General features: G+C 37.4%; 1 protein-coding gene and 1 long non-coding RNA gene across 10 annotated transcripts; one reads left to right on the top strand and one right to left on the bottom strand.

The window, feature by feature from the left end:
* Positions 1-3: 3 nt before the first annotated feature.
* spata6l (spermatogenesis associated 6-like) lies at positions 4-23,817 on the top strand. 8 transcript variants are annotated; one of them, XM_008434894.3, is made up of 13 exons: positions 4-2,735; positions 6,311-6,448; positions 6,637-6,685; positions 6,975-7,016; positions 8,147-8,271; positions 8,370-8,462; positions 9,286-9,513; positions 11,509-11,611; positions 18,793-18,836; positions 21,042-21,154; positions 22,377-22,458; positions 22,673-22,781; positions 23,578-23,817. In XM_008434894.3, exons 1-12 carry the CDS (start codon positions 2,697-2,699, stop codon positions 22,739-22,741), a joined length of 1,125 nt encoding a protein of 374 aa, XP_008433116.3. In that variant the 5' UTR covers positions 4-2,696; the 3' UTR covers positions 22,742-22,781; positions 23,578-23,817. The 8 variants fall into 8 exon arrangements, 4 of the variants coding, with proteins under 4 accessions (XP_008433116.3, XP_081455532.1, XP_081455531.1 ...); XM_081599406.1 differs by having other exon boundaries at positions 4-2,870; positions 8,201-8,271; XM_081599405.1 differs by having other exon boundaries at positions 4-2,870; positions 21,045-21,154.
* LOC145548641 (uncharacterized) lies at positions 11,842-15,244 on the bottom strand. 2 transcript variants are annotated; one of them, XR_014084652.1, is made up of 3 exons: positions 13,613-15,244; positions 12,744-12,851; positions 11,842-12,661 (listed from the first exon to the last, which is right to left on the bottom strand). It is a non-coding gene; the product is annotated as an uncharacterized LOC145548641 (long non-coding RNA). The 2 variants fall into 2 exon arrangements; XR_014084651.1 differs by having other exon boundaries at positions 11,842-12,658.
* Positions 23,818-23,885: the final 68 nt, after the last annotated feature.

The following is a 23,885-nucleotide window of genomic DNA, read 5'->3' as shown; positions in this document are numbered from 1 at the left end:
AATTTTTTTTTTAACTTTATTTTTATTGAATTGTTTATAATCTTACAAAGAACAACTTAACCTGGACATCAAACAGCACATGAAATAGGTCATCAAGGGACGGAGACAGCGAGACAGATTGTTTTGTTACCATACACTCTGATGCTGTGAGTTTAATCTTTGAGTTTGAGCTCTGTTTGTTTACAAATACAAACTAGTAAAATGCGATTATAACGTATTGCTTTTTATAAGTTGGCCAATTAAACTATTCCCTTCTCCCAGATTAAATCTAACACAGAAGCAGTTAGTGGTGCTGATGTTTTTAGTGACAAAAGTAAAATTCTGCTCAAGGCCTCATACAGCCTTGGACCGGCCCTGCATGATGAGTTAAACCCGCTGCACTACGCAGAGATGCGCAACAAATGGGAGATTTTATTAAATGCTGCTAATGTGGTTTAAGTAGCTCTTCCATTTCGTGTCTGTTAGGTTTTTAACAAGGGGACACAGAAAATATTTTGGTTGGTCGTGTTTATGGGAAGTGTTTCTCGGATCTTCGCGCCGCCACGCGGATTAACTCTGGCTAAGTGGACAAAGCATTTGATATGGTTTGATGCATCATGTAACCAGAAAAATAATACTAAAAATAATAATATAAAATCAGTGTGATGCGTGACTGCGAGGAGTGCGCAAAAGCTCCTCACCGGGCTGAACCTGCATGATGAGGTTTGCGCTGGTTTGCGCTGGTAACGCACCGTCTAACCGGGAACACCTATAAACTTTATCAGCGCAGACAGAGCCGGTCTTGTGAGAAATTCTGTTCCCCTGAGAAAATCTGTTCCCCCTGTGTCGGGAGCGCGCATAGCAGCCAGAGAAGTGGATCCGGCGGATCTGACCATATTCACGGCGCTTCTGATCGATTTCTCGGTAAAACCACTCATATGATCACGTCACTGTTGTAACTTTCAGTTTAATCGGCAGCTATCAAAATAAAAATACATGCATAAATAAACGAGGTCTTGTGTGGAGGTCTTTTTACGCTGTTTTGTGTTATTTTAAACGCGAAGTGAATCGATCTTTTTTCAGCTTTTGTCTCGTAAGCCTGACGAGACAAAAGCTGAAACAAAAAAGTTGTTTCCATTTTAGAGAGGGGGAACAGATTTTATCAGGCGCTTAAGATATTTTGTTCCCCCATCCTAACTTTGGCAAAAAAAGAGCAAATGTTATGAAAATCACAGGATTTCTTATTGATTATAAGGGGAATGAACACAGTAAAAGACTTTTCAGGTAAATTAATGTGTTTCCATTTTAGAGAGGGGGAACAGATTTTATCAGGCGCTTAAGATATTTTGTTCCCCCATCCAAACTTTGGCAAAAAAGAGCAAATGTTTTCAAACTTGCAGGATTTCTTATTTATCATAAGGGGAATAAACACAGCAAAAGACTTGCAGGTAAATTAATTTGTTTCCATTTTATAGAGGGCAAACACATTATTTCAGGCAGCTGAAATATCCATCATCTCCTCTTCCCCTCCAATACCTTTGTGAAATAAAAAGCACCTGTTTCCAAATTCTCAAAAAATATTATGTGTGATACCATACTAGACATTTCCTTAATCCAGTAATGTCATATTTTACATTACAACGGGATTTACCAAAACGTTTACACTCTGATCTTTTCAGGAAGTCTTTATTTTTTTGCCCTGCTATCGGCCAGCTTCCCTCCTCCTCCTTTATGAGAAATGAAAAATTATAAATGCACACAACGTGTTGGAAACCTGTGTTTGTTGACTGACTTTTATTTGTCAGGCTTACGAGACAAAAGCTGAAAAAAGATCGATTCACTTCGCGTTTAAAATAACACAAAACAGCGTAAAAAGACCTCCACACAAGACCTCGTTTATTTATACATGTATTTTTATTTTGATAGCTGCCGATTAAACTGAAAGTTACAACAGTGACGTGATCATATGAGTGGTTTTACCGAGAAATCGATCAGAAGCGCCGTGAATATGGTCAGATCCGCCGGATCCACTTCTCTGGCTGCTATGCGCGCTCCCGACACAGGGGGAACAGATTTTCTCAGGGGAACAGAATTTCTCACAAGACCTGCATGCGCATTGCTACCATCTGTTGGAACTGCTTGACTTTTATGTTATTTAATCAGTACCGTAGAGCAGATGAGCAGATGAACACGTTTGTTTTGAACGCCGCATTCCAGGTCGAATTCTTCGAAGCAATGCCTGTAGGTAGCAGCTTATACTTCAAAACGAGCCTCTATGTTAACATATGAGGAATTCATATGTTAAAGTGACTTTCCCTCAATGGAATATATACTAGTCAGTCACTAACGGTTTTTGCCCATGTGCTTTTTGGGTAAAAATCAATCGAGAAACGCGCCCCCCCCCCCCTCCCCCCCGTCAACAATTTCCAGCAGCACAGGTGATAAACGTGTAACACTTGTTCTGTCACAAACTGACTCCGGCCCCCACCAGAGAAGGGAAAAGTTATGTGGCCCTCACAGGAAAAAGTTTGGGGACAACTGGCCTAAACAGTGACCAGTCCCGCCATTTTGGATGTCGACACAGGGGCGTACTGTCCCAATTCTCCCATTTTTGCACGCTTGTAATTTGCGCACTCGAACCCTTCTTATGTGCGCTTCAACTGAATTCACACTTCACAGAGGGGGCTAGGGTGCGCTCTGAGAATTGGGACTGGCCCATGATCAGCTACAATACACCGGACTTACTGGGAGCCATGGTAACAAAGCCACGCTAAACAGGCATAGAACACGCTCATAAAAGCTGCTGTTTTCTGTGTGCTTTAAGTTATTTTAAAGAAGTTTGAATGTCCCGGAAGGCGCTTAAAGTGTTAGCTGAAATAAAGCTCAGAGCGGTAAGAAAGAACCTATTTCACATTGTGTTTCTATGGGAACAAACAGGCCGGATGTTCGCTGGCAGTTCTACTGGACCTTATTGTGACGCTTTTAAACGTTGTTTTTACTAGATAAATTCCTCCACCTTCATTCATTTACCTTTTACGTCCCTTTTACGTATGGTTATTTGTAAGAGAGCATAACTAAAAAGATTTTGTCTTTGACGGTTCTTAAATTATTCAGATATATTATCAAGTGTACAAACACTGCAGGTTGCACTCTATCATCTTTTATAGTTATAGTTGGGTGATTCTTTTTTTGCGGCAACATTCCATGTAACAAAGTAAGCTTCAACTGTCACTATCTGTACTTTTTCTTATCTTAAATATGTTAAACCTGTATGAGTAAAGCTTAAAGTTCCACCCTGTTAGGATAAATTGTGGAAAATATTTATTCAGTAGAATTTAAAAAAACATTATATTAGATTTAGTCATTAAAGGTTTGTTATTCTGTTGAAGCTTAACTAGCTAAATGTTGACCACATAAAGAGCTACAGGTAGATTAGTTAGAAAAGTTCCACCCTGTTATGTTTCACCCTGTTAAGTTCCATCCTGTTAGGTTCATGAACCAAACAGGGTGGAAATTAGGGTTCAAAGTAATCATTTTAAGTAAAATTAAAAAAAATCAGATGATGGAATAGAGATGCAGTCTGAGGTATTAACAGATGTCTTTGCCATTTGTCTGTTTTCATTTCACTTGGTACCCCCATTGACTCCTGTGAGGGGAACAATGAGTACCTGTCATGGGAAAATCCTCTACTGGGATGTCACCTGTTTTTGCCAAATTTAGAGCCAGGACAAGTACTCTACCTATACTTTGACTTGAAAGAGGCAATCCTGCAACCAATGATAAAAATCATCAGATTTTAGAATGGAAGACATTGATTTTCCACCCTGATATGGGACAATCCACTATCTTATGTTCCATTCCACACATGTTTTTATTAAATATTGTTACAAAAACATTAAGTACTGTGAATTTTTCTGTGCCATGTTGGGAATTGAAGGCCAATAAATGCAAATATTGGTATAAGTTTTGAAAATGACCAATATATTCAATACTGTCAATAATAATGAGTAAAAAACAGTTTTTTCTTTACAATACAGTCATAAATGATTCGTAACTACATAATGTGTGACAATTTCAAGAATAAAACATATTATATAGTAAAAGGGACACACTCTTTTTAAGAAAAAGTCATTATTTTTCAAAATTTAAATGTTTAACTATTTGTTGTCTATAAATGTTCATAACAGGGAGGAACACATTCAGAGACAAAGGTGAAAAATAATACCTGTAATTATGAATTGATCCAATCCTGAGTTTGCCCATTATTAATTTCTTATTGTTAAACATGTTAGTGTTGTCACAAAATATTTAAAACTTAAAACATTAATACCTTTTTTTTTAAATTCTGAAGCCAAAATGTTGCCGCAAGAAAAGAATCACCCAGTTATAAAAGATGATAGAACGAGGAAGCCAAAATGCTTAAGTCCTTTGTGAAACATCAGGTTTTCATCATTATTTACAACTGCTGTTTCATGTGAAGGCAGTGTTCAGTATTATCCCAAAGGAACATTAAATGATGTTGTTCTTCTATCATCCTACTTTCTTCAGTTGCTAATGACTGTGGACTGGAAGGATCTCCTATAGTCATCTAGACTTTACTTTTCTGATCTATATGGTTTTATATTTGTCTTTATATTTGCCCTTCTGCAGAACAGAGGGTGGTCTCTAATGTCCATCAGATTGAGATGAATTGATAAGACACCTTACAGACACTTACAGAGGTTGGGTCTTATTGGCCCCAAAAGTGCAGCAAGACTGGAAGGAGCTGAAAGGGAAGAGGAAAGTCTGTCCCACTCTGCGTTGGCCATTTGACCCTGCATAAGCAAAGATAATAAGCTTTGTTGTGTCACCTCTCAATAAACCAGATTATTATTATACCTGCTGGTATGTTCTGTTCCTGAACTGATCCAGAGAATTTCTGTGGAATGTTTTTTCAACCCAACAAAAAGGCTATTTCTCTGTCTGTTTTCATCTTGTCAGTGTTGGAGATTCAGCAGTTCCTCTTGTTGGAATTTCAAACTGAATCGAAAACTTTTTTTAAATGCTGAATTAATATGGTGAATTAAAAACCAGGCAGTTCAATTTTACATAGGTGATGTAACTTGTCTGTTGACACATTTAGGCACAGCTTCTTGGTTTTCTGTGCCGCCTTGATCAGTCCATTGTAGCCAGCAGTCCATCATTTTGGGCTTGTCTTTGCCCTGTCTCAGCACTGTAAGCACACAGAGGTTGCCCCAGAGCGGTGTCAAGTTTACCTAGATAACCATTAGGAAGAATAGAACCTTACGTCTAGGTTTACCCTTTAGAGCATGGAGAGTTCCAGAAAAAGCTAATGAGAATCATCTGGTAGGAGATGACAAAGTTTCAGAGTGTACTGACATATTTTTTTGCTACATTTAGACCTAGCAGGAAAAGATAATTAATTTTAAAGAGCATTAATTACAAATGAGTTTAAGCTAGGCTAATTCCCAGACTCACTCCAGTCAACTAAAGTAAAATCTGCCATATCTTGGGTTTTGGGTTTTATTTGTTTCTGTGTTTCTTAGTTCCTCTTTTATTTAGATCAGCTATGTTTTGGTTTTACTTTTAGATGTTTCTAGTTATGTTTATTTTCCTATAGTTATTCTTAGTTACTCTAGTTTAATAATTTATTGTGTCTATTATTTTTTAGTATTAGATTTATTGTCTAGTCTCCTGTGCACTTTCCCTTGACCCCTGTGTTTCTATCTCACCTTCTCTCTCCTTCTCCATAGTCTGCCTTCTCCCCCTCCACTCACACCTGCTATCAGTTAGCTCATCAGCCCAGGTCTTTTGTTCAATGGTCAACATCTCCAGTATTTAAGCCTCTTGATTTTCACTCACTCCCACCGGATCCTTTTGTCTCCTGTCACATCCCCATGCTTCCCCATGCTTCCCCGTGCTTCCCCGTGCTTCCCCGTGCTTCCCCGTGCTTCCCCGTGCTTCCCTGTGCTTCCCTGTGCTTCCCTGTGCTTCCCTGTGCTTCCCTGTGCTTCCCCGTGCTTCCATGTGTTCTCCTTATGTTTCATTATGTCTCCCTTTGGGTTTATTTGTATTTTGCCCCGACTCCAGTGATTTTTGTACGTCTTGGCTGATCATTTTCCATTGATATTGAAATATTATCCTGGCTCCCTACTCTTGTCTGCATTTTGGTTTGTCCTCTAACACACAAATGTCATTGTAATGAAATGTCATAAAATGTCATCTCATTTTAATTAATATACTGTTAACAGCCTCTACTGGTGGCCAGCAGGACAGAAATTGGCTCACTTGAATCCTTCTGATGCTGTTTTTGTTTCTCTAATGTTCTCAGGTTTCCTGTCCTGGAGTTCATCTGTCAGTCAAAGATGACGTTTATCTCAACATGTTCTTTATGGATCAGTTCCGTCAGTCTCTGTGTGTCCCTGCAGTCTTTCCTTTGTTGTTCCACGAGGAGATTACATTTGAAAAGGCAAATATATACATTTCTTATTCATTTAAGGATAGGAACATACCTGAGAATAGACATGATCATAGATCTCATTTATTACACAGACCATGATGAGAAACTTTCATATGTAACTTGAATTTACTATGACACACCAGTTATCTTCTAGATAACTAGTATATTCAGAAACATCTATCATTGTTTTCCCACAGATTTTTAGGCATGCAGTTGATCCTGGAGAAATAGCTGTACTGCTTGAGTGTAGGTGACTCCTTTTGTTCTAGTTTCTGTGTAATGAATTGTATAAGTAGCTAATTTTGTTGTATTTAGATTTACGCCACAGTTAAGATGCCTAACAAGGCTTACCTGCTGATGGTGAAACTGAGATACACAAAAAACATAAAAATAACTGAGGGAATGAAGAACATTGCCTTAAATATTCCGTTTTGCAGGTTGAATTAATACAAACTGGAGAATAAATAAATGTGCTCGAAGGTTGGCTAACTCTGCATTTATAGTTAACAATGGTAATCTCTGCACTGCTTCACAGATGAAACTGTCAGAATAGAATTGGTGCAACTGATTCCTCCAGGTAGGTAGCAGCTAACATATATAAGACATATATGGAAGACACCTGTATTCTGGTATAGCACACGCATTAATTACATAGCTGAGTGGCTCCTTGAGTATGAACCATGCAGACCCTTCAGTTCGTCAGAGTCCTGCTGACTCAGTGTTCCCAGGACCAGAACTAAACAAGGGAGGCAGCATTTAGTTTCTCTGCTGCTCAGATCTGGAACTCTCTGAAAACCTAGCCTGGTAAAAAAAACAGCTCCTTGTTTTATGCAATTTCCTTCATCCAGAGGTCCTGGGGTCTCAGCTGTTGAGAAATGATTGCTTTCTGGAGGCATAGACTGTGTTGAGATTTAAAATTTTACCCAATTGCTAATTTTACACCATTTAATTTCTCAGAAATTGTCTGTGCTGTAAACTACTGTCCTCCACTGTGAAGAGAGAAGAGCTGATCGGAGTGAGGCGGCTGAGGCTGAGGCCCATATTTTTCTATGCTGCATATTTGGAAGCGTGATAAACATGAACTGAACGGCTTCCTTCACTGCCATTGCTAAAACCACTGCCACACTACAATTCTAAAACAGAGCAGAAAAATCAACGTCAATGTTCAAATCTTCTCTTCTGATTGGCCTTGTTGAAAATCTACCAGAGACAATCTGGGTGAAGGGGAGAAAGACCAGACGGAACTGGAAGCGAGAATTTGTTTGAGCAAAATTGCACAGGAAGGCAATGTCCTGACTATGAATACCTGAGAAATTTCATAACATTTCAACTTTATAGAAATTACAAATGAAACTTCAATCTAAAGTTTTACTTCACATAAAAATTTGTATTATGATGTACTTTTATGCTTTGTTGCTTTCTTTTTGTTTTTCCTCCCATTTCCTGTAAAGCCTTCTACCTTTTTGATTTTCTTTTGTGTAGAGACACTACTGTTTTTTATTTACCTTTTCAAAGAAAGATGCACAGTACCAGGTTGTAGCATAAAATTATAATAATTACAATTATTATAATTGTAATTATTATAATTACAAAGATGGACAATAATCTTTGTCCATCTTTTTCAGAGAAAAAGAAGTCTTTACTTAACTCAAAGCATGATGACACAAGGTTGATGTTAGTCATTTTCAGATTATGTTAATTTTGTAGCTGGAGACACTCTGGCGTTTTTTGAAGAAGATGCTCGTAGTTTCTTGTTTCCAGAGCCCAAGCTAGTTCCGTCCTTCTCTGGAGTGGACCGAGAAGTACTGATGACGAGAGCCGCTCACTTCTTTGTAAGTAACCCAGTTAATCTTTTTTGAAGCTGTACAACAATTGTTCCATATCTGATCTGGTGAAAGTAAATTTGTAAACGCTACTGTCTTTTCTCCAGAGTATTGCTCCTCGGTTAGAGTTTTCTACCAAAACTACAATTTCTGAGTGTCCACCTGATACAAAGGTCACCACTTACTGTAAGACTCCACTGGTAAGAAGAGATACTGTAAATTTAAACGCATGGGGAAGATCAAGTAACTAGGAAGTTCAAAGCAAATGTTTAAAAGTCTGTGAGACACAGAGTACGAACCAGATCAGTGCATGACACTCCTCTTTGATACATCTGGGTCTTTTGTAGATCATCCTAAGACTTGCCCTAAAATCATCTTTAAGAGCTCTGTCATACGGAGCCTTGTAAAAGTTTTCATACCTCTTTAATGTTTTCATATTTTGTCAAACACAAACTTCTTCTATTTCTTTGGGTTTTGCAAAGCAGTTCATAACAATGAACTGCCATGCATGGTACCAACCACAATGCAAAGTAGTTCATAGCTGTGAGAGAAGATACTTTTTTTACAACTTTTTTTTTTTACATGAAGTGTTGCATATAATTTGTTATCGGACCCCTCTACATGAATACTTAGCATAATAAACCAAAGTTCATAGCTTCAGTTTGGGTACGTCTCTATCAGCTCCGCATTTTTTGCCAGCTCTTCTTTGCAAAGAATAATAGCTTCATATATAATCAGTTTTTAAGTCTTGCCACATATTTTCAGTAGGAAAATATGTGGCAAGACACATATGGCCAAGTCAGGGCTTAGACTTGGCCATTCTAACACATGAATATATAATTTAAACTATCCTCACATCATGCCATTGCCACTACCATGCAATAATGGTGTGTTGACAGTGTTGTGTAGTGTTGATTTTCTGCCACAGAGCGTATTGTACAGCAAAATGTACAGTTTTGGTCTTGGTTGAGTTGTGTGTGTATTACTTACATAGTTGTGAGGCATTCCCTCATTTGTTTCCAGTGGCCAGGGAAAAGAAGAAACAAGAGACACGCCAACATACCTCAATCTACACCTCATCAGACCGCTGAGGGAGAGAGAAGTGTCAGAATGGCCTCACCTCTGTCGTACATTTCCAGATCCCAGTCCCTGTCTCCACTGAGAGATGGGTACATCCCCAGTCTGGCCCGAGTCAGTATGGGCTCTGCGCCTTGCAACCCCACTGATTGGGAGACCACCAGCTCTCAGCCTGTAAGCACACATAACAGCTATAGCTGACTGTTGAAAAAAACTAAATCATGAATTAACCATCATTTTCAGGCAGAAGGGGGCAGAGAAGAGCTGTGTGGGGCATCTCCATCTCCTTCATTCACAAGCATTTTTCTCTTGTTGCCTGTTCAGTCTAGATATTCTATGGACATTCTTCTTTCTATAGGCACTTCCTGTGCCTTCGATAGGCACTTCCTGAGCCTATCAAAGGCACAGATAGTAGAATACTTTCTGGATTTGTCCCATCACAACAGATTAGCATTGTACTAATCTGTTTCAGACATTGGAATGAAAGGCAAAGCATACATTAGAAAGTAGTTAAAAAAAAACAAATCCTCAACACACTTAATAAAGATTGTTAGTGATGCTTAATACCAGCAGTTTTCTTACCGATCCAATGCTGAGTAAAACTTTAGCTGGTGTTGGCAATACTGACCTGACATGATACTTTGTTCAAAAACACCTAATGTGCCTGGTAGATTTAAAAATAGTGGTGTAATTCTAATCTTGGCTTCATAAAGAAAACAAAATATCACTTGTGTCATCACTTGTATTCAGTTTTAACTCAAGTACATTGAGGTAGCAACCTCACTTACTATAGTCAGGTCATTCTAACAGCAGTCATACAAAATTTGTTAAAATGGTGTTGAAAACTAAGAAAAATGTTTGTGAAGTAATAACTACAGAAATAAATCCTTGTTTAATTATTATGAACTACTATAAAATTAAAGCTCAAATAGCTCCATGTGTGACTTTACAATTTGCCATTTTGTATATCTGAGTGAGTGATTCATAGACATGATAATATATGTATTGATATATACAAATATAATCTGTAATAATAGATTATGTTATGCTGCATTTAGGTGTTATGTCCCTACTCATTACACACTTACCAGATGGAAGAGACAGTAGTTCCCATCAACCCTGTCTCATTTAGGCAAAATCTCAATAATTTAGCTTTCTAACGTGACATAATCTCAAATGACTGAAGTATGAAAACATCCATGTTAGGAGTCAGCGTGTCTGTGGTTGCTTTACTCTGTGTTACCTACTGATCTGTCCAAGATGTACCACACATTATCCCAAAATGTCCACGTTGATATTTTTCTTAGACAGCTGTGGATTCTTTGCTGCTCTTGTTTGAAAGTCTTCACCACTCTTTGCTTTCAGATGCACTCACAACCACCTGTTGACAATGTTCCTAGATTTATACTAGGGGCTCACTCCTCAGGACAAGTCTGTCCCGGTCCTTGGCGGACAATTCTTTCAGCAACAATATTTTTAGCAGTAGCTTCCTGCACTTACCATTTTTCTGCAAAGAAATAATAGATGCTTTTCCACTACAAAAATACAATATCTTCCCAAGTATTTTTGTCTAGTTTCTAATGCAAATATCTTAGTACACTTGAAATAGGACAAAACTAACTTACAGTACACTTTTCAGCAAGAAATATCAGCCTGTTTCAAGTCAACAATTCCCTAATATTGATGAAAAAGAATAAGCTATACTGGTAGCTTGTTTCACTTATAACAAGGGGAAATGTTTTAAGTGAAAAAATCTGCCAGTGTAATTCATACTTTTTAAAAATCCATTATGTAGCTAAAACAAGATCCTATTTCTTGTTGAAAAGTCACTTATAAGTTAGTTTTGTCTTATTTCAAGTTTACTATTTCCACTAGAAACTAGACCAAAAATACTTGGGAAGATTTTGCTTTTGCAGTGTCCAAGACAGCCATTGCAAATGAAACAACCTTTGCTGCTTACACGCTTTTGTTCATAGTAAGTATATATTTAACATCAAATATCAAACCTCTGCATTCAATGTTTTGTTGTGGCACTTGTTTCCTAAGAAACCGGTTGATTTATGAAACATTAGTGCGGGCAATTGATAAACTTCTGAGTGCATATTTAACATTATCAGCTGTTTATGTGGATTACACGTTGTCATTGACTGAATGTCCTGTCTGTCCCAGATGATGTCCTCTTGGCTAGGGGCTAGTGTGTCTGCCTCACCCAAATGCTCTACAATGTTTACCAGCTGCTCTTCTTCACCTTTGACCAGGTCTTTGTCCACAGGTAGAAACTCTTGTGTAAACCTGTTGTTGCTGATGTTAATCACTTTTTACAACTAGATAACTAATCTCTCCAGCTCCAGTTATAGTTATTCTACACTGTAAAAAAAACGGCCTCAATTTACGGTAAAAAACTGGCAGCTGTGGTTGCCAGAATTTTACCGTCTTTATACGGTAAAATTCTGGCAACCAAAACTGCCAGTTTTTTACCGTGTTTTCAAAATACGGTAAAATACTGGCAACCAAAACTGCCAGTATTTTACCGTATTTTTAAAATGCAGTATTTTACCGTTTTTTAAGAATACGGTAAAATTCTGGTAACCAAAACTGCCAGTATTTTACCGTATTTTTAAAATGCAGTATTTTATCGTTTTTTAAGAATACGGTAAAATTCTGGCAACCAAAACTGCCAGTATTTTACCATATTTCCCAAATACGGTAAAATACCCTATTTCCTAAAATATGTTAAATAACAAAATTAAAATGTGGTTTTGCCATAGTAAATATGGTCATACTGCCTGAGGCATAGTATCTACATAAGTGAAAAACACGGCCAGACTGTATGATATATTGACATTTTATTGTAAAAAAACCCCCCTCAAAATCCTTATGATAAATTACTGGTCACTGTTCTTACCAGAACTGTACTATAACAATTATAGTACAACACACAAGGAAGTGTAACTTGTCAGGATTTCTATACAGAAAGTTATAAAGAAAATAAATTCAAATTGAACAAAAATACAGATTACGAGTAATCCACTTAAAGAAACAATTTCTATTTAAAAATTCAGTTAAAAATAGAACCGATTCTATTTTCTGTCCAGTTTCCTCACGGCATTACTAAGATCTGGAATACAAAAACAAAAAAAACAGCATGTGTCCACATAAGAAATAACCTATTGTAGAAGGAAAACCGGTGATAAAAGGATTCTTGTTCTGGACTGAGAGTCACAAATCACTGAGTTCAGACTTTGCTCAGGATGGTTGTAGTCTTCCCAGTCACAGGTTGAAATTGAGACTCACATGTTGTCAATCGGGTGCTTCCTCTCTGCTGGAAAACAAACAAAGCAAAAGTTAGAAAGATGCACATGAACATCATATAAATGCACCATTCGCTTAAATGTTTGTTTCACCTTTGTTGACTTGCATATGGAGACTTCAACCAGGCGGTGTGATCATTTCTGGCTGAAAATCCAGTAGTTCCTTTGTTTGTTGTCGACAGGTGTGATCCTCTCTGCAACCTGACAAATACACAAACAAAAAACATAAATAAAAACAAATATAACTGTTTTAGGCAATTTATGAAATAGATACTGTCTGTTACTACCCAATAGTAAGTCCCGCCCACTCCTCACAACTCTTCGGACTCACTACGGCCCAGTTCTCTGTCTAACAGGTCCGGAAAATCCCCAGAAACTCGGGTCTTACCCTAGCAATAGTTTATGGTGAATTATCTGTTTAAACTGGGGTCGGAAAGGACTCGTCTAGCTCTGACTACCTTCGATCCAGAAGTTATGACCTTTTACAGTTGGGGGGCAATCCGCTGAGTAGCCCTCACAGCGACATAACCCCTACAACCACTCCTGTTAACGGTAGCTCCTCTCCTAAAATAACGGCACTTGTTAACGGCTAGATTAAATTTAGTGACTTAGATTTAAGTCCCAAGGTCATTATTTTAGTTTTGGCCAAAAGCAACCTATAAAACATTTCTACTTTTTCCTCCCAGAATCAAACTTCATAGCTATTTTATGACCATCAAAGAACTTTAAGGTGACTCATTAATTGAATGTCCACAACATCTTTTAGATTTTCTTAATGCTAATTATTTTATTAGTAAGGCAATTTTGCAAGGGTGAGTACAGCTTAATTCAGTAGCAGAAATAATCAAATAAGTAAAATCAATAATCTAGCCTATCTTTCCCTAATGCTGACACTGAGAACTAAAAAAGGGAAACTTTGAGAGAGACGGACAGAGTTTGGCATTTTGAACCCCAGAACTGGCCTGATTATGAAGAAGGTGTTGCAGCAGCAGGAGGTTCCCAGTACAGGAAGAGTACTGACTTAGAGCGGCAGGTCTCGGGCATCAGGGTGACTTCCTCATGCGCGTAGCGGTCCTCAGCTTCTTGTCTTGCAGCTCTGTAGCTCCCTTCTCCTCGTCTCACGATCTTTCTGGTCCCACGGAAGGAACACACCAGTTCTTCCTCTTTGCCTTTGTTCTTTGCCTTTGTCTTTATCTTCATCTTTGCCTTGTTCTTTGGGGGTCTAAACCCAGCTGTTGAGAGAAGTGCGATTTGAAGCCACATGTTGCGGGGCTAACGGGTTGGTCCCCATGTGCAGAACAGTCTTCGGTTCTGTGGCCCCGGCTCTTCTTCAGCTGCAGAGTTCTTTGTCCATCTCCGTCTTGGCTCGAAGCTGCCTGAAGGATCCAACCAACGATTCCTCTTTTGCACCCACCTTATAAAGGGTTTATCCACCTTTTGGTGCGTTTGCATTGGCTGGCTTTGTTGCTGTGCCTGTCTCATTGGCTGACTGCTTGGACAGATGATCTCATCTCCATCACCCTGGAGACCTTATGACCGGATCTCTGTTCTAATGTCCCCAAGTTGCTCAACAGTTCCTCCTACCTCTGTTTCCTGCCCAACCTTTTCTTAGGCAAGTTGAAGTTTAGCAATAAGGCGTTGTCTTCTCCGTTCTCCTATCAGTTCCTATTTTCCCCTGACCTTCCACCTCCCATCTACCTTCAACACAACATCAGTGACCTTTAATTACAGTTACAACATTTTACACCTTTTCAAGTTCAATGTCAAAATCACATTTATAACCTTTTAGTTTCTCTGATTTAACATTCATTTATAATGTTATAATAACCATAACTTATTAGTTACTCTTATTATAATCATAATGTGAGTTATTACAGACATTTCTGAAAAGAACCCAATAATAATCCATTATTGTAATTATCTGATACCATGTTACAGTTACTTGTTTCACCTTTAAGTACTTCCACAAGTGTAAGAGTAAGTGTAAATATTCTTATAATCAAATCAACATCAACCACTGGTTAAACCAATATTAATTATTGGCATAATGATAAGTCATTATTTTAAGTATTTTACTGTGGGTTTTATCCAATCTCTCAAAATGTTTAGATTTTATTCTTTAAAAACCTTTAATGCTTTAAAATAAGGAATGGTCTGAACTATTTTTAGCCTGATGCGAGACAGAAACTTCCCCTTTATTAAGGAAATCAGCTTTTCCTGTTTCATGACTCTCTTTCTGCCTGACTATGATTTTTTATGATTAAATAGAAAGAAGTAGAATTAAAGCAAAGTTTGCAGGACACAATAACAACACACACAACCAGATTCATTTTATTACAGTCTGACTCTATTGTTGGGTCTTGATGTCACCTATGTCATTAATTTTAAGGTAATTTTATTTATTATTACTATTAAACTAAAATCTCCAGCATGGGGAAGTGGGATGAGCTCGACTTTTCTCGACAATACTCACCATTTATCTGACTCTCATGAAGGCCAATAAGTTGTCTTCAACCATTTATGTAAGTTACAATTCCTGCAAGCTAGCAGAAACAAAGCTGTAAATGTGTATAGTTTTCATACAGGCAAACAAATGGATACACCTGAGACGATTTATGCTATGTTAGTTTTTCTCAGTCACTTTTGGTGCATTTCTCAAGTCATTGTTGGCATTTACAAAACAGTAAGCGCATTTCTCAAAACAATTTGTAGAAACAACAAAAATAGCATTTGTTTGCTTGAAAAATCCTTAGTTCAGCTCTCAAAATTCTGTCAGTTAACATATCAGTGCCTCAAAATAATAAGTTATAGTTTCTCTATGTACAGATAAGACTTACAATAAGAATTGATTAGTCATGGAAAGAGACTACAAAATTCACATTTACGCTTTTGCTGTAATTTATTGATGGACCATAAATCAGCCATGGTGATTCAGAAAGAAAAAGACAGAAATGCAGAGAACAAAAAAACAAGTAGAAACAAAAAAAGTAGAAAAGGAACCACAGGACAATCTCCTCATGGAAAACTGTACAGTGCTGTAGAAATTACATTGCATTTTAATTTCCATTGTCATGCTGACAAAGGTTCCTCAGTGGGGTTAAGAAATGAACAGTAGGGTGGCAGGACATCCATCAGCGTCATGTTGTGGGTTGCAGCCATATCCTGTTGTTGGACTAATGGAAACTGGCAGATGTCCTCAGCCTCTTCTGACTCTTCTTCTGCTTCCCTCCCAACTATTTCCTCCTCAGCCTCACTCCTCTTCTTCTCTCTGGCTGTTCACTCTGTCCAGATACTTGTTCATCAGTTCTCAGAAATGTAACATTGTGTTGTGTTCTGGCTATATAGACCATATTGTTGCCAACTGATGGTTCACAAGATGCACCTTCAATCTGTTTCAGAAAACTGGTTGATCGTTGGATGAGCTAATGGTTCATACATTGACCTGTTAGAGAAACTCAGTACTCACTTGGGAGCAATTTACCAATTCAGGACAGATTTAGAAAAGAAACAATTATAAATTAATTAAAATATGATTGACATTATGACAACTTTAAGACTTATACATGTTAAGACTTACACAATGAGCTTAGGCTGTTTTGGAAGTTGAGAATTCAACACAGACACGTTTAACATATTTTGATCAACACGATTAAAGCAAATTACAACGGGGAAAAAGCAGAGAAGTGCACATAATTAGTTACATAATGTACAAAAGCAAAACTTGCAAAAGGAATGAGAAACTCATTTTTGATGTGCAGAAGTGACACAGTAATTTGAAGATTGAACAGGTAGCTTTAAGAATTTCAATTCTGTTCTGAGAAATGCACCCAAACTGAGAAAAACTGTAAAATATTAATATTTAAATTCTCGTATCTTAAAATCCTTCAACTGTCATGGACCCAGTGACTTTAGTGCAAGTATTTTGTGGGTGAGAGTCAAGAGGTCAAAAGAAAATATTAAATATTAGCTCTGATGCCAAGCTTTATACTTTCAAGTATTGAAACAAAAGCTAACGTGTTCTTCACAGATTTAACTTGCATGCATGAACATTTCACACTCAAAGTAATTCAAATTAATTACTGAACCAAACTTGGAAAAAGTTGCTTCTGCCATTAACAACTTTAAGCAGTCTAAAGTAGACCAGAAATATAATCTATGCAGTCGTTCCAACAGAAACATTAATGGAAGTGTTGCATCTGAGAAAATTAAATGTTCCATATAGTAAAAATATCTAGCTGCAGTGCATGTACATAAACAGCATGGCTCAGAAATTATACATTTCTTTATCAGTTGGTTTAAGTTATCTAACTTCAGTTAAAACCGTGAAAGGAGCTCACCTGTGATTCAGAGATGTTTCCTTCTCCTCCTCCTGAACCCGCAAAAATAGCAGAAGCTTGATTTCAAAGACAGTAGCTGCATCCTGACAAGATCAGGCCTACTGGGCTCTCAGCACCCTGAGCTAGCTCCTGCTAGCTCAGGCCTTAGATAGCGCACTGTGACTTTACTGTGTTGAGTTCAGGACACCACAGTATCCTGAGCCACAGTTCAACTTCAGGAACAGAGTTAAAAGAAACTTGCTGCTGATGCTGAAGGATCAAGCAGTAATACAAACTCGATAATTATTTGTTTACATGACAAATAACAGTCTCCATTTACTGTAAACCCTGCTATTTATCACAATAACAAAATGAAAAACTCTCTAGACTACTCTCTACTAACAGCACAACATCTAAAACCAAGTGTGAGATTTGTGAAACTTCAATGAAGGGCAACTTCACAACTTGTATGATTTTGGATAACACTAGAATTGTTCTTCATTGAAGTTTCACAAATCAGATAAAGGTTTCAAAAATCCCACACTTGGGTTTAAATATTCTGATATGAGTTGAGAATAATCTAGCCCAGATTTGAAGAGTCTAGGTGTTGTAGTTTTTTAGCTAGAGTACATTAAATACGCTGATCGTAGTGAAAAATTTGGTGGAATTACCCTTTAGCCATTTCCCAAATTGGAAGCAGCAATTGGAAACCAACTTCAGCTTCATCCAAGCAAGATGTGCTAACATACAGTTCTCTTAATGTATAAGAAATCTATGGTCGGCATAAAATCAATCTCAAATGCATCATTCAATCAAATATTCTCATAAATGATGGTGGCGTTGGCTGTAGGAGTTTGCTTAGCAATCGGTGGGTTGCCAGATCGATACCTGGTCTACTGCTGAGATTTCAGTTTGGTGTATCAAAGGCATTACTAAAAAAGAAACCAAAATATCACACCAGCATTCTGTTCTTTGTAAAAATTACTTTTGCAGTCTTGTTTACGGTTTTACATTGTAGATATAAATATCAGTAAAATTTTTAATTTTGGCTGATTAGTACTGTTAAGTTTAGGGTAATTAACTGCTGGCAATATTACAATATTTTTCTATGACCTTTACAATTACTTTTATTTTTACAATATATTTCTGTATTTTCTACATTCATGACTGTCAAAATTACTTAGGATATGTATTTATTGAGTTATGATAATTTCATGTATTTTCTACGGTCATATAATGCTTTGGATATTACAGTCAGTTCTGTTGGTATTTTACCATTTTTTTTACCATAGATTTATGAATATTTTTTGCAGTGTCGACTTACGGTAATTTCATGTATTTTCTACGGTAACAAAATGTTTTGGATATTACGGTCAGTAACTGTTGGTGTTTCACAATTTTCTACCCTAAATTTACTGACTTTTTTGCAGTTTCAACTTACAGTAGTTCCATGTAATTTCTACGGTAATTAAATGTTTTGGATATTACGGTCAGTAACTGTTGGTGTTTCACAATTTTCTACTATAAATTTACTGACTTTTTTTGCAGTTTCGACTTACGGTAGTTCCATGTAATTTCTACGGTAATGAAATGTTTTTGGATATGACGGTCAGCAACTGTCCGTCTTTTACCGTTTGGTCTTTTACCGTTTGTTACTGTTAATTTACTGACTTTTTTTTACAGTGTATAACTGAGTTTGGTCAGTTTCTTTTGATAACTGACCTAACTCAGTTATCAAAAAGCCTCTAGTTGTTTGATGCAATCAGTGTTCTGTAACCCAGTTCTCCAGCTAAAGATTATTTTCTGTCTTTTATTTGGCTTTGCAGTGAGCCATTCCTCTGCTTCCAGAAGATGTCTGTCCAGGAGATTGGTGAGAACTAACATTTTCTCTTGTCAGTGTTGGTGAACATGAATTATGGGAGTGTTGTATAATAAAAACTTATAATGTGACTCTGATGAGGGATCAGCACACAGTCATCAGAGCATTACGCTTCTATTTCTTGCACTCTTGCCCTTGCAGTATATGATGTGTTTTATAGTTTTTTATGACTGAACCTGTTCATCTCATGTTTTTGTTTTGTTCATCCTCCATCTGGGTGATATCGTCCAGATGGAGCCATGACTTATTCAAATGAACCCAGATGTTTTGTCTTAATTGTCTTAAACATAATTAAAAATTAGTTTAATTGATGAGTTAAACTAATGTGCCGATACTGCAGCACAGCACATTATTATTATTATCTTTTTTATAACGTGCAACCTTTCGGATTTAGGTAATGTAGTCAAAAAAATTTATTCCTATGTCCACGCATGAACTTACTTGGAACCCCCCCCACCCCCCCAAACAAGAACAAAATAAAATGCACATCATACCAAACTAGTGCTATGTAGCTCTTGTGTTTCACACCAGCCAATGCTACAACATTATAGCTACAACAGAACTTTGATCACAGCTAAATTGTTTCTTGCTTTTTTATTGCTGCCTATTCTTCAGAGAGATGCTTGCAGGACTGTGGAATCATGGTCATTATGCTCCAAAAGTTGATATATGTCTTCCTGGAGCTTCTTATGTTTCTTCACACTTTGCATCTCTGTGATTGCAGCTCTGTGATGTCCGCTGGTCCACTGGAGTAGGTGATTGTCATAATATTGGGTTGTTTAGTTAGGTTTTGTTTTTGTTTCTGTGTTTCTTAGGTTATCTTTTATTTAGACCAAGCTTTGTTGTTGTTTTACTTTGGTTCAGTTCTTCCTTAGTTATTTTAGTTTCATAATTGTTCTGTGTTATTTGTTATTTTCGATTAGATTAGTCTTGTTTTGGTTTTACTTTAGTTCAATCCTCGGTGTTTCTAGTTCTGTTTTTTCTAGTAACTCTCGTTTAATTATTCCTTGTGTCTATTAATGTTAGATTTATTTTCTAGTCTCCTGTGTACCTTCCCTCGCTTCTTGTGTCTCACTCTCTTTCTCTTTGTCTCTCCTCAGTAATTTCTTCTCTCTCCCTCCTGCAATCAGTTTGCCAATCTGCTTGGTCCTTTGTTACTCTCATTTAATTATTCCTTGTTTCTATTATTCCTTATGTGTTAGGTTTATTTTCTAGTCTCCTCTGTACCCTCCCTCGCTTCTTGTGTCTCACTCTCTTTTTCTGTCTCTTCTCAGGCATTTCTTCTCTCTCCCTTCTGCAATCATTTTACCAATCTGCTTGGTCCTTTGTTTCAGCATTTAGCCTCCGAGTACTTAAGCTCCTTGCTGGGTCTTTCTATTACTACCCCGTTCTGCTCCCCCTTGTGTCTCATCGTGGTTTCCGGTTTGTGTTCCATTAGATTACATTTTGCATTGGACTCTGACTTTCTGTGGGATTTTTGCAAGTTGTTGTTCATCATATTTTCATTAAATACTTTTTCATTATCAATTCCACTTCTCTGCCATTCTGTATTTGGGTCCTGAATCAGCCACCACCAATCATGACAGAGATGCTGTTTGAGGATTGTCCAAGGCCTTTGTTCATACAGTGATGTAAATCTATCTGCAATTTCTTGTAAAACGGGGAGGAACCGCACAGAACCTGCAAATGGAAACAAATCTGGCTGGGGTCGACCAAGGAAGAACCCATTAAAGCCACACCTGTAGAATTAGGGGCTGTAGATGTGCTGGCCTCTTAGTAGCAGCTTAAATTATCTGTTTAAGTAATTGTGGAACTTGGAAGATCTGGAAAGAAGTTGCTATTTAACTTTTTAGGTGGTGGAAAATTATACTGAGCTTTTGCTTAATACATCTTCAGCAGACCAGACACCTGTTCTGTAATTACATGAGGGGGAAAGGAAAAGATGCTGCCTAAACAGCTGATGACCTCATGACAGTACCCACACTTCAATGTCTTTGTGAGCCATCTTTCTTGCTGACAAAATATCCTGAATCTGCTGGGAAAGCAGAGGTTTTATTGATTCCCGCTGCCATGGACTTAAACTTGGACTTGTTGCAGACTGGTTAAGTGTCCTTATTTATACAGCTATCTTTATTGATACTTTATTTTTCAGTTAAAATTTTTTTTTCATGCTGTAATTGTTTGTTCTTGCTTCAGCAGGTCAGAGGAACATCTGAGTTTGATTCCAGGTATTTAGGAGGTAATGAGTCCTTTGACCCTGTGCCCTTACCACTGCATCCGTCTTACAGAGAACTGCCCCACCACAGCAGGTTTGTCTTTCAGTTACAATTACAGCTCAAAAATTTGAATATTGGGAAAAAGCTTAGTATTTTTTGTCACTTGTTTCAAAAAGTAGAACTTGTAAACTAGACTCATTACACATACAGTGTAATATTTCAAGCCTTTATTTTGTTGTGTTTGTCATTTTTATGGCTTAAAAATGATAACTCAAAAAACTAGAATATTACATGAAATCAACAAATAAATGAGCATGTACATGATATTGATTGACAGTGCTAAGTCACTCCTCGCGGCTCTGATTGGTTGGAAGAGGAGAATCTCTGCAGATGACAACTGGACCCTGAGGAGCAGAATTTCTTTTTCACAGATTTGTCTCATATTATGCTGCCAGGACATAGCGACAGTTTTAACAAATATGTAAAAGAAATTCTAACAGTTACAGCAGCATCAATGGACAATTGGAAGATTAGTGATTAGTGTAGAGTTTCACTTTTTCTTTTCAAAATAATCAGATTTTCTGAGTTGTGTGTATAGTTTGGTTCTTAAAGTGTAACGTTTGCTTGGGGTGATTTCACAGGGAGTTCCCTGTGAAATCACCCCAAGCAAATTTTGAAAAATGTCAGCAAAGTGAGCAGAGCCAAGAGGCAAGTGACAAATCTAGTGACTTTTTTCTGTGTTGTGAAAGACTTTTGTAGTGACAACTCTCTGCTGTTTCCCAACGAGTAGTGAGAGCTGTGGTGAGCACCTCTTGCTTCCTAAGCACTGCAGTCAGTGTGATAATCGTCCATCTGCAGTATGCCATCGCCAATAGTCAGAGAAGAGGAGATCCATTTCACTTTGTGTCCACATTGCAAATAAATCACACATTTGTAAAGCTGAATAACGCTATTGTCAATGCTTGTAGCGGACACATCTGGGTTGCTATTCCACTCCTGACTCACCACCAGGTGGGGCTGAGTGACAAAAAACTGTAAACAATTTTTAAAAAAACGTACACAAAAATTTCCAAATTTACACATAAAAATAAAAATTCTCGCCCGGAACGTTAGCTGGAGATAGGCACCAGCAACCCTCCCGACCTCACTAAGGGACAAGGGTGTGAAGAAAATGGATGGATGAAAATGGAAATAAAAATTGAACCCTAAATACCTATTTAGACAGCTTAGCAAAAAAATGTTTGGGAGTTACTTACACTTTAAACTGTGTGGGATTATATAACCACCGTTGAATTTATTGCCTGTCTGTGATCAGTTCTCACAGATCATGGGAAGAACTCCATGAGCGCGTTCGAGGTCTTCTAACAACACCAAAAGCTGTACAGCGACTTGCCTATGTAAGTAGTGATCTCAGTATGATCTCAGTTGTTATTTGAAGTCAAGAAGCAGTCAGTTTAGTCTTAAAGATTTGTTTGTATTCTGTTGGCTTGTTCTTTTGTGTTACATCTAAAATCAACTCTTATATTAAAGGATTGGAATAGTTGTAGGAACCCATTCAGCATAACAGAGGGATAATATCAGAGATTAAGAAAAATGTTTATCATTTGCCAGGGGGCCACAGTGTCTGAGGCAGATGAAGTTTTAGCACGGAGGTTCATTTCTGCAGGTCCACAAACCTGAGTCTGAGTCTGGAGAGCTCAGATGGTGCTGATCTATCACTGTGAGTTTTATTGCCTATGCTTCAAAATAAATATCAGAACGTTAATGATGTGGTTCTAGTTAGGCAATGTTTGTATAATAAAACGAATTGTAATCATAAATTGTCTTTAAAAATATGGGAATTATGACTAGATTTTATTCTCTTGCAACATTATTTTGCCCTGGTAAGATGGCCTTCAACATTATATGCCAAATAAAGATCTAAAACATTTAAGAATAGTATTTGCAGACAGAGTCATAGTCCAGTTCTTCATTAAAGTCAACAAAATTAATGTCAGATATTCCCAACTGTAGGGTTTGCATAACAGCCTTAATATTCTGCTCCAACAGTGGAGCAGAATATTAAGGCTGTTAATATTCTATTGTAGTTAGCTTTCTCTAACTATAATAAGAGAAAGCTACTAGTCCTGAGCAACAAGGCTATCTGTTGCTCAAGATAGTCTTGACAGTAGCTGACCAATCTTATAAGACCAGTCAGATAATCTAAAGCAAAAGAGGGGTGAGGAGCATGTTATAAAAATTTTGATAATACATAAAAAGGCCAATATTGCAATGTACTATGAACTTACTTCACAAAGAAGAGTAAAACATTGTAGGCCTATGAAGATGGAATATCAGCCACCTTAAAAAGTTAGCACAGAATAAAGAAAATACAAATAGGCAAGGTTTTTTTGGTCTGATGCTGATGAAGCACATGCAGGCCTTGCACATGAGCTTCTGCTGACAATTCATCTTGAGCTTTTTGCAGGCGTCAAAGGTGGTTGGCAAGACCTTCTCCATATGTCTTGTTTTTTCAGATTCAGTTAAACACAAAGTTGGAGTGACGTTTTTATTACCCACTCTCTTTGCGGTTGACGTCATCTGGATGGAGATCCTCTAACGGTTCTGGAACTCATCTGCAGTGGCTCGGGTGGATCCATCTGGCTCTTTCAAGATTCAAAGATTTACTGTCATACCAACTTTGCTTGTTTGTGGTACAAAATTTGGACTCAGGTCCTAGATTAAGAAATCTAATAAATAAAGTGTTATATTTTATACATATGTGTGTATGTGTGTGTGTGTAAATAATTTAAAAAGTGAGGCGAAGCTGAATTAATTGCAGATT

This window comes from Poecilia reticulata, chromosome 18, assembly GCF_904066995.2.
Source record: "Poecilia reticulata chromosome 18, P_reticulata-male-v2, whole genome shotgun sequence".
Taxonomy (NCBI): Eukaryota; Metazoa; Chordata; class Actinopteri; order Cyprinodontiformes; family Poeciliidae; genus Poecilia; species Poecilia reticulata.
This window is presented reverse-complemented; position numbering and strand designations above follow the sequence as displayed.